The sequence below is a fragment of the Miniopterus natalensis genome, chromosome 15 (assembly GCF_054644295.1).
Source record: "Miniopterus natalensis isolate mMinNat1 chromosome 15, mMinNat1.hap1, whole genome shotgun sequence".
In the NCBI taxonomy this organism is placed as follows: Eukaryota; Metazoa; Chordata; class Mammalia; order Chiroptera; family Miniopteridae; genus Miniopterus; species Miniopterus natalensis.
In genome coordinates this window covers 20881793-20893371 of record NC_142095.1, presented here as the reverse complement: position 1 = coordinate 20893371, position 11579 = coordinate 20881793, and the positions used below count along the sequence as shown (strand labels likewise).

At 38.6% G+C, this 11579-nt stretch overlaps 1 protein-coding gene across 7 annotated transcripts in view; it reads right to left on the bottom strand.

Annotated features, from left to right (window-relative positions):
- Positions 1-687: 687 nt before the first annotated feature.
- Positions 688-11579, bottom strand: part of ANKRD28 (ankyrin repeat domain 28) — a 116626-nt gene continuing 105734 nt past the window's right edge. For 6 of the 7 annotated variants that reach the window (XM_087824925.1, XM_087824927.1, XM_087824926.1 and 3 more), the window contains 4 exons: positions 11298-11380; positions 10547-10629; positions 9554-9645; positions 688-3919 (listed from right to left, as the gene is read on the bottom strand). In XM_087824925.1, coding sequence (XP_087681051.1) covers positions 3633-3919; positions 9554-9645; positions 10547-10629; positions 11298-11380 — 545 coding nt within the window. In that variant the 3' untranslated portion in view covers positions 688-3632. The remainder of the gene's footprint in view (positions 3920-9553; positions 9646-10546; positions 10630-11297; positions 11381-11579) is intronic. The other variant, XR_015715698.1, reaches the window with a different exon arrangement.

The following is an 11579-nucleotide window of genomic DNA, read 5'->3' as shown; positions in this document are numbered from 1 at the left end:
AGTACCTGGCAAACTGCACAGGCGTCTGCTGTAAGATGGTTTTGAGCAAGGCCTTAAAGCCCTTTGCCTGCTCCTCCCGCTGCCCATTTGCAGCTACTTTTCTCACACTCCTTATCTCTGTACAAACTGGGAATCAGCTCTTAGTGGGTTTTCATGACGCCTCATGCTCAGGCACAAGAGCTGACGTGTTTCACTCACCTCCCCACCACCATTTCCGGAAACACTTTGTTCTTTTCACCTAGGATTTCATCTGCTCCTTTCCACCTGCTCGAATCCTGTTTGTTCTCAATGTCCAGCCACCTCTTCTATGAAGCCTGTCCTGATCTTCCTTCCCAAAGGGATCTGGCTGTTCTCTGGACTTCCTTAGCGATTCCTGACTTCAGTTACACTTTTCTACTTTCCACTGTCGGGCAGATGCCTTCCCAGGATGAAATTATAAGCGCCTAGAGAACAAGACCACAATTCCTAGGCTTGCTCCTGCCCTCAAGTAGATGGCAGGCAAACAATAAATAAATGTATGTTGAATAACTATATATATATGGAAAACCCATTTAGGTAGGTTCATCTAAATTCCAAAACAGCTTTATTGAAAAGTTTTTAAAGGGAAGTAAGAACTAGTTATAACAGAACACTAATGAGACATTAAAAGACAAAAGAAGTTTTCATGTAAAAGAGAAAGACACTTGATTGCATTAAAAAACTTTATTTCATTTAAAAGGTTCAATATAAGCCAAATTAAACCCCAGATTGACAGCTACACTCAGAGATCTCCTGAACTACACAGCACTGTTTGAGTCGAGTGTCTTGCTGAAGAAGGCCATTTGCCGTTCCCACCATTTCCCCGAGTAGTTCTAGAGCAGAAGCTGGTATTACGAAAATACACTTTAGAGATTTCAGATGTCATCTTTCATGCAGAAGTTAGAAAAGCAAACAGGCTTTTCTGTTCTGAGCGAGGACGAGATCCACTACAGAGCAGGGCCTGTGTGCTGTTGACGTACAAGGTGTAACTATAAAGGAACTTACTGCGGTGCTGTGTTCGTTCATTCCAGGGTCCAAGCACTAACTCCAACAATACTAATGCTGTTCAGATACTACCTGGGACAGTAATTTGGGCTTCCCCTCACCAGGTGCAGACCAAAGGAAGTGGTTAATCAAGCTGGGGTAGAGGCTATCACAAAATGCGATCACAGAGCAATGAAACAGTTTTCCTGGTGAACAAACAATTCGAAGAACCATTGCACAGATATTTTCAGTAATAGCATCATTTATATAAAGTGATGCAAGATCTAAGTTCTGATACGTGTAAGGATAAGTTAAAAACGGCTTGTTACTTTATAGCTACACCTTGGATTTCACGAGATGTGGAAAACCTAACAGCGTGTCTAATGAGTCCGTCTGGAAATCAGCGCAGCTGAGGCAAACAGCCTGTGAAAGAGGAGACATGGGCACGAGGTTCAGACTTTCAACGTTCTCAGTGTTCTCTTGGGGTACAGACCCGGCCCAAGGACAGAAGTTACCAGGAGGGAGGCTTCAGCTCCATCTAAGGAAGACCTTTCTAACAGTTAGAGCTGCTCAACAACTGAATGGACTGCTCGGTGAGGTAGAGTCACTGGAAGTGTTCAAGGTGGAAAGATCACCCTTGTAGAAGGGACTCCTGCATTTGTTAAGAGGTTAGACTGGATGAACCTCAGGTCTCTTTCAATTCTGAGATTCTAGAAAATTCCCTCAGGGAATTCAGAAGAGAATTCCTAAAAGGAAAGAGAAAGCACACATATGTATACTTTTAGAATCCTCTTGAGTTTTTTTCTTTTTTCAAAAGGTACAATAGAAAACGTAGTCTGCTGTCTAAAATGCACATTCACCTTCCTGTCACTAACAATTAGGAAGGGTCCTTTTACGACTTTTTTATATTATAAAGAAAAGATGGAGGATTACATTTATAATTTCTGTAAATATTTTAGAAAAAATGCTTAAAATCTAGTAGTCAATGCCCTAGAAACTTTATAGATTTTTAGGTCATATGCACAGATACAAATACATTATTCATTAAATACAACTCACATCTGTGTTTTATTATACTCTAAAATATACAGGAATCTTGATGTACTGAAAGAGTGCAAGTAAATACAGTATTCAAGCAGTCACTATTTCTATGTACATGCTCATTAATTCTTCAAAAACCCCACAAAATTATCAAATAGATCAAAATACTGTTCTGTGTTTTCACACTTTATATTCAGAAAAACCAGCTGATAATTTACAGTGTCATAAAGCTTCCGGTTTTACAATACAAAAGGATAAAATGGAACCGGGCATCATTTTGTGAGCATCTATGGAATTTATCCAGGCTGTTAAGACCCTACATGTGTGAAACCATTCTCACCGGCAAAGTGAGTTACAGTAAAAGCAGAGCCACGTGCGTTGTTGTTTAAAAGCCTAAACGTCAGCCTTTTCTCTCTTTCTGTTATCTGAAAGGCAGTCTTCCAATTTGGCAGGCAACTGCATCTTTTCCCCAAATCTGAATAGGACCTAAAGATTTTAGTATTTTAAATCTTGCCAAATATGCAATGTCTTCCAAGAGATCTGATGATGTTAATGTATCAATAACAAGGGATTTGATTCTCCACTAAACAGTAACAACAAAAATTCCCCGATCCAAGTGGAGCCACAAAAATAGTGACAAAGATGTACCATTCAAAGTAGTGACATTGAAACTTCCCCAGGACTACTAAGCTGCAATAGGGTGAAAATAATCCAATTTTTGATTTTCTGAAATTTTCTTCTAGGAAATTTTTTACATTTTCAAACAAAAATAGTTCAATTTAAAACCTAAACCATTCAAAACTGGGCAACAGTAGCCTGACCCCAATCTATCTCATGTCTACATCACAAGTATTTTCACCCTGACTGCACCCAGTCAGTTGGCTTTCAATTCTAATATTATAAAACTTGGAATTTTAAAATTTTTATGTAAAAGAAAAAAAATGTAAAAATACATCTGTTTTCTCTCATAGTTTATACAGGATTCAAAGGCTTTCAGATGTTTTCTCTAAAAAAAAAAAAAAAAAAAAATCAACATTTAAAACCAAGTATCAGCTTCATTTTCAGAAATATTAAAGTTTGGTTTAGATAATGTCTCATTTCACCTACTCCAGTTTCCACAAATGGCATTCTATTAAAAACCCTTTAAATTATTTGGTCCTTTGGCAATTTGCTGTGCACATAATGCCTACTGTACCAAACTCTTATTGCCCTTAAATTTAATTGTAGTTCTACTGATAACATTTAAATCTAGTGTCCTTATCTCTTCTTTTATAATAGTGTTGCTTGTGTAAGCAGATTCGGGTGCACAGTGTCCCAAATTATTCCTGGCACTGCAAAACCAAATTAAACAATTCCACAAAGCAATGTGACATCAGTGTTTTCCTCTGGTCAAGTCTATTTCAAGACTCTAGAAGTTCCTTTTGCAAAACTTGCCTTTGAAATTCTTCATCCTAATGTCGCCACATTTCTTACATTTGCTCACTCTGCGATCTTTCCTCTTAGGTTTAATTTGTACGTGAATTAGAAAGTGCCTTTTTCCTGAAAAAGCACAGTTTGAGAACTCTCTCCTTAGACCTCTGCTCAGCCTCTTAGTAGGTCTCTGAATCGGAGTCATTGAGCTCATCCACGTCGGTGTACAAGTACTCCTGTTCCCCACCAATGTTGTTGAAGCTGCAATAGGAGCTAGGTTCATTCCTCATGATGGGCAAAGCTTCAAAGCTGACTGTTTTTGAGGTGTTGGTGTAACGATTAATGGCATTGAAAGTCAGGGATGATAAAGGGCTACTTGATGAGACAGGCATCATGGTGGCCAAAATGAGAGCTAGGCAATCAGCCACATCCTTATTGGGAGCACAGGCCAAAGCTGGGGTATAGCCTAGAATTAAAGATAAAAGTTAAAAAATTAAACATCCTGAGACTCATTTAGCTAACTAATATAAGGAAATAAGCCTAAAGGCCTTCATCTTTAAATATGTTTTCAATTACTTACCTTATAATGAATTGGTTTAATTAAACTGATTCAGAAATGTCCAATAAGTAGTAAAGAGAAAAGTCATAGAAATCTAGGGTAGGGGACCTTACGGACTAAATGACAGAAGAGGAAACTCAGTCCCAGAGATGGATGATTTCCCCAAGATCTCACTGAATTCATGGAAGATACTGGGATGGAAAAAGAAAGAAAAAGTTCCATATTCTTCTTTCAGAATGGTGGAAGACTCTTACCGTTAATTTTAAGTTATGTAATTAAGTGCTTACATGCTGAGAAATCTAAATGAGACAGATTCATGAGTGAGGCTCTGAGCAGGCGGCTCAAAAGTGACATGTTGAATGAATGACACTTTGCTGTCTTTAATTTTTCTTTTAGGGTCACAGTCCACTGAAGAAAAAAACCAATAATAATGAAACAGGTGAACTCTGAGAGCTCCTAAGTCAAAACAAATGTTTCCTTTGTAACTGTCCCTTCTTTGGCTGAAGAAGCCTGACCCTAAGGCACCACAAAGTTATCAATACAACTGAGTAAGAAAACATCTGGTACTTTGGTTGGTACAAGACCTAGTGTGAATGGAGTGGGAGAGAAGCTGGTGAGCACGCTGTGTGATGGCAAGCTGAGGTTATCCCATATGGAACTTCAGCAAGTGTCTTCAAGCCTGAGTCTACAGCTTCATGTGCTGTTGCACATCTAGACGCAGTTTCCCCTCTTACTGTATTGACTCATGTTTTAGCCCTCACGCACATCTACGTATATGTTTCTAAAAGTCCCATTTGCTTTTTATATAGCTGAATGATTTACCACAAAACAAACGTTCAGGTAACCAGCATCCAGATCAAAAAAGAGAACATGCCCAGCATGCCAGAAGCCACCCGTGCCCTCCCTAATCGCCACACCTCTTCTCTTCCACAAAGGTAACTCCATCCTGACTTGTGGTCATCATTTCTGTGCTCTCCTTTCTACTTGTATTCAAACATCATAGTTTAGTTTTGACTTTTTAAACCTAATATAGATGCAGTCATACAGAGTGTACTATTTTATGTCTGGCTTCTTTTTGTTTAACATTGTACCTGTGAGATCTATCCATGATGTATGCAGCTGTAGTCGGTTTGTTTTATTACATATTCCAAGGTGTGACTATAACATGGTTTAGCTATTCATTCTATTAAACATTTGGCTGTTTCCAGTTCTCCTATATATTTTTATCCATGCTACATTAGCATTGAGAAAAAAGATTTTTGCCCCCTTCATAATTTTTCCCCTTTTCAAGGGTGAAAGGGAACAGCTAATGCCCCTGCAAGTTTGACAGGAGTGGCTGAAGGGTGCATATTTTTAAACTATTTGCTCAAAGTAAGTAGGAGAGTGCTTCCATGACAACCCTTCTTTAAAGGGCTCTTCTGAGGCTCTGAAGGTGCCTATCATGCTGCTCCTCCGGTAGGCAGAGCAACCCATTAGACAGGCCATGAAGCCTTGGACGGGGATAGGGGGAGAGGATTATCTCAGGAGTGCTGTCTAGTCAGAGCATAACAGGCTCCTCTCCTCAACAAGGGTTTGGTATGATCGGCTAAAGAGAAATGTAAGAGAAGCAAACTGCTTGAGGACAAGGGTCTAATCTATCCCATGCAAGGGTAATGTATTTTACTTCCTCCAGAAAAATCCACGGAAATATCACTTAACCTCATTCTTGGAGTAAATTAGGCACAGAAGGTACTGGGCCCTTTCTCTCCTCTCTACTTATAGACGACAGAGCCTAATTAATCACCAACCACCACTGCTATTTGAGCAATTTATAACTGGATCCTTAATTTGAAATTTAGAACAGATTATAAAATGAGATCAATATTTACTATGACTTGTCAACTTTGGACTATGCTTGCTATTTCTCAATGCAAAATGGGTCAGAAGGTACCAAGTCACAGGTGACCTTCATTATCATCTGTTATATTTCCTTATAAGGAAATATATAAAATCCTGAAAATGATTAGTAAAGGCTTTCATATCAGCTATTGATCCAGAGGCTCACAATGTGGTCAAATATCCTACATAGGTTAGCATTTTAATTTTAGGATCATTTTAATTTATATAGTTTTATATAGTTGCTGCATTCCCAGAAATGTAACTTACTGATAATGAAGGTTTCTTTTAAAGCTAGAAGAGTCTGAACTTATCTTAGTGGGTGATATTAACCTCTTCTATGGATTTCATGACTACATATACTAACGATTCCCAAATATCTTATGTCTAACCTAGCTCTTGCTTTGGGGCTCCAGATACACATACATCCAATCACCCACTTGGAGTTTCCACTGAACTTTTCTCGAGTCCCTAAATGAACCCAGCTATCCCTCCTGCATTCCTGTATGAGATAAATGGAACCTCCATTCACACAGCTCTCCCAGCCAGGGAACGTGCGACTTCTTCCCTCACCAAGTCCCAGAAGGTTCATCGTAAGATCTACCTCTTTTCATCTCCAGTGCCTCTACCTTAATTCTGGCTACCATGTTCTCTCACCTGCAACTGTTAACCTGTTTCCCTAGTCTGATCCTGCTCCCCTGAGACTAACTGCTATCTTCCAATGTCATTTGATCGAAGAAACTCTGGCATAACTCATTATTTACAAGGCTCTGTGTTTTATCTCTTAAGTATGTTACTCTCTCTGCTTAGAAAGTTCTCTCCCCACTTTTTACCTGTCTTTTGGATTTTGGTTTAGAAGTCACTTTTTTGGGATGCCTTCCCTGATCCTACAAAAAAGGGTATGAGCACTCTCTTCCGTCCTCTAGTGGCACCCTAGGTTTACTCCCATTGAACTAGGCATTCTACGTGCACTGGAACACTGTTTATACTCATCTCCATTTAAGGAAGTACCTGTCTTATTCTACACTATATCTTTAGAACTTAGCACAGTGCTTAGCACGGTCACTTAGCCAATAAGTATTCAGAGTCCCCACTATGTCCCGGCACTCTTTTACTTAGAATGTGTCAGCGAATGCCACTGACAAAGATTCCTGCCCTCATGGAGCTTATATTCATTCTAACAGGTGAAACAGGCAATCAACATTAAAAAAGGTAAACTATATATGTGTTACAATAGCAATTTTCAACCTTTTCATCCCAAGGCACACATAAACGAAATACTAAAATTCTGAGCACATCAAAAAATGTATTTTTTACCGATCTGACAGGGAAAAATACTTATAATTTTGATTCACTCACACTGGGTGACTATTGTATTGTACAATCTAAGGAAAAAGAGGCTAGAGCCCCTGACTAAATAGTCAGGTAGTGCATGTTTTTAAAAATTCTTGTGGCATACTGGCTGGAAACCACTGTGAGAAGGTAAGCTCTATGGAGATGGGAAAGAGTTGAGCTGGTTAACAGGGACTGAGAATGCTGTGGGCGGGGGGGGGGGGGGTATGTAGCAGGCTGCAGTATAAATAGGGCAGTCAGGATAGGCTTCATTGAGAAGATGACATTTGAGCTAAGATCTGAAAACAGGTGAAGGATTTAGCCAAAGACTGCTTAGGGACAGAGTGTTCCAGGCAGAGGAAACAGCCAGAACAAAGATCACAACGCATGCACATCTGTGGTGAGAGGGACTGGCATAGCAGAATGAAGAGAGAAAAAGAGCTGGAAATGAGATCAGAGAAGAACAGGGCAGCAAACCAATCATGTAGGGCCTTGTGGATCATTATAAGGATTATAAGGGAACTGAGATTCAGAGGGCTAATATCTAATATCTTCTCCACTTTTTAAAAGAATCCAGGTCAGGGTGGTAGGAGTAGAGAAGAAAAAAGTGAGCGTATTTTGGAAATACTCTGGAGGCAGATCAATAATGTATGCTGATAGACTGTACACTGGGTGTGAGAGAGAAGAGTTAAGGGTGACTCCAGGTTTTTGCTCTCAGCAATTATAAGGATGGGAATTGTCATCAATTGAGATCAGGATGGCTGTGGGGACAACGCGCTGGCAGGTGAGGAGAGAAAGGATCTGCAGTTCAGTTCTGGACATGTTAGGTTTGAACTGTTTATTAGGCATCCATGTAGTACTGTCAGGCTGCTGGATCTATGAATATGGGGACCATGAGAAGTCTGGGCTGGAGATATACATTTGGGACTTCTCAGTATCGGTAGTATTTAGGACCAAGGGACTAGATGAGATCACGTAAGGAGTGAATGTAGATAGGGAAAGCAAACATAACCAAGGGCTGAGTCCTAGAGTCCACCAAAATTAAACAGCTGTGCAGAAGGAAAACAAAAAAAGTCTGGAGTCCTGAATGCCAACAGAAGAAAGATTATCAAAGAGAAAGAATATACCTGAAACTAAAATGCTGCCTGTCAATTACACCTCAATAAGAGAAAATACATAAATAGAATAAAAACAAACCATTTTCAGTTCCAGTGAATCTGGTTAATTAATCTAACCACCCAAACAGTGAGTTACAAACCCTTGCCCAATTATAAATTCAAGGAACCAGGTATCTGTGAATGGAGACTGGGTTCACTAAATCAGGGTACTGTAATCAAATCACAGATACCTTCTATGACTCTCCCTCTTATTATGCCCTAAAGTGATCTGCACCAATTTATCCAAGTAGCAGTGAGCAGCATAAAAGAAAATATGAAGATTATTTGGGGGAATATTAGACACCTGCTATGGAAGATTGCAACCTTCACATCCCCAATCACTCCCTTATTCATGTATATTTTAAATTCCATGTTAAAACCACCATTCCTACTTTAAAAAAAACAAGAATTAGTTGTGCCAAATTCTGATACATCAAGTAAAATGAGAACTAAGAAACTGATTCTCAAGACTGTGGGGGCCATTGGTAATCTTGACAAGAACAGTTCTGCAGTGAGGTGCAGCAAAGGTCTGGCTGGAGGGGATTTAAGAGCATGAAAGAGAGGAACTGGAAACAGCAGGAGAGCCAACTTGAGCAACTGTGCTGCAAAGAGGAACAGAGCAATATGGCAGTAGCTGGTAGAAGTAGTGGGATTAATGACAGATTTTTTAAGATCAGAGAAATAATGTTTGTATTATGATGATCATAATCTAGGAACATTCCAACAACAAAAAAATCATTATAGGAGACAAAAGTAAAGAATTGCTAAAGTGACAGTCTTGGGGAGGCAAAAAGGGCCACAATCTAGACCATAAGTGGGAATATTAGGTTTAGGTAAGAACATGGCAATGAAGTGAGAGCCCTGATAAATATCTGCTGAAAAAACAAATTCTTTGAATACTAAGATAAAAAAAGATGGTAATACCAAAGTTAATAACCAGCAATTCTGATTTAAAAGATAGATATGTGAAATTCAGTTAATCTGTTAAATGGACCTTTCTTATTTCTCTTGCCCTTATTTCCTTTGCCACAATGGAAGTGCTATTCAATATTAATTGCAGCTCTCCTCTTTGACTAATAAAAAATATTCAAGTTTATTTTAATTCAAATATGGCATCAAATGATAAAAGCTTCTAGTAAGATATAGATTAAGAAAAGAAAATACAGAATCTACTTACCGTTTTCATCTACTGCAAGCACACTTGCTCCTTTCCCCAAAAGTTCCTGAACCACCATTGTTAGCCCATTTCGGGCAGCAACATGCAGAGGTCTGAAGGGAAAAATTGTACATGTACATACGTGCATGCCCATGCATGTGCACACAAACACACACACTATAAATCTGAGGCACCTAGTTACAATAGCAATAAAGGTGGGTGTGAGGGACAGCAGAACCCATGTGCCACACCTCATCAATATGCGTAAGCTCAGCACTGGGCCACATTAGCAAGTTCCCACCTTCACTAAACCCTTTTATTAGTTTCCTTCTAAGGCTAAGGTTTAAAAAGATTCCACCAACTAAACTGCATTTTAAGTTGTTTTAAGAAATGAAGTTGGCAAACAGGTATAATAGAATATACAATAAAAACCGTAAAATGCAACAGCACAAATTCCAATAGGCCTTGAGAACAGTTTACAGGTTCCATGACTAATTTTTAGATCCTCAAGGGATCTAATTGGTACATGAATAGGAAAGAGTATCATAAGATTTTTCTCTATACCAAGTCTCAGAGCAGAATAGCAAATGGGAATTGACAGAGGACAATGGGAGATGTCAATTTAAGATCTAAGCAATCACCTACAGGCTGGCTGCTCACATTAAGAACTTGATTCTTTCTGAAATCTCTTTAGATTACAGACACACATAACACTTTTTACCTCATTTACTGCTAATGTCATATAATGTATTATTTTAGTGGGTTTCCATAAAACACACAGAATAGTATTACTTTCCCCCATAAAACTGAATTGAGAAAAAACACATTATTTTCAATAGTTTCAAGTTCAGAAGCTTTTTCAGTAATATGCCTTTTAATTGTTATGATTATTGAAATGAGTTTTGTCAATTATAAACACTATGACTGAGACTGATTCCAATGGCCCTATGCCAGAAAAATACCCATTAACCATTTATATGGCCACAAGGTTTATACTAGATGCAAAGTACTTACGTTTGCAAGGCTGCATTGGTTGCATTGATGAGGTTTCTATCTGTTATCTTTTCCAGTATTAACAAGGCACTAGTTTCATGACCCTGAAATTATGAAAAATAACTTAAAAATGTGGGTACCATTAAAGAAATTTATACACTCAGTATACTCCAATCCTAGTCCATATAATATATTTATCACTATACATATGCAATAAATTTTCTTGGCTAATGCCTTAAATATCTGTTCAAATGTGCTGATGAAATGAGGTTAGAGGGAGAGGACATGAATATTTAAGATTAGAGAGATTAAAGAAAGACAGTAATTATGTTTAGGCTTGTGCTCTTAAAATAAAACTTACTTGGCTTACTGGAGACTTTCATACACTGTGGTGCCTAACACATCAGTACTTTAAAAAATTTTTTTCTTTCAAAGATTTTTTATTGATTTTTAGCGAGAGAGGAAGGGAGAGGGAGAGAGAGCAAAACATCACTTGGCTGCCTCCTGCAAGCCCCCTACTGGGGATCAAGCCCGAAACCCAGGTATATGCCCCGACTGGGAATTGAACTAGCAACCTTTCAGTGCATGGGATGACGCCCAACCAACTAAGCCACACCAGCCAGGGCACTTCAGTACCTTTTTTCAACAAATATGTTGCAAGTGATCATTAGAGAGGTTTGATTCCTAAGCTCTGGTCATTTTAGTGAAGTGGAAGAACTTCAAATACCACTGATATTAACAATGAAAACACGCTGTGAAAATGTGTCCATACCTTGCTGCAAGCCAAATGAAGGGCGGTGTTTTTACAGTTGTCTTGTAAAGTCAGATCTGCACTAGCACTGCTAACCAGCATCTCTGGGAGGAGAAATAGCACCAATTCTTATGTTTATAAACATGTACCTTAGATTACTACTAACTCACTGTAAAGAAATGAAGACATAAAGCAAAAATATACCTCTAGCAAAAACTTAAGGGCAAGAGAAATACTGTAATATAAAACACACACACTATATTGTTTTACTGTTGTATAAGTCAAAGACACTAACAACAGCAA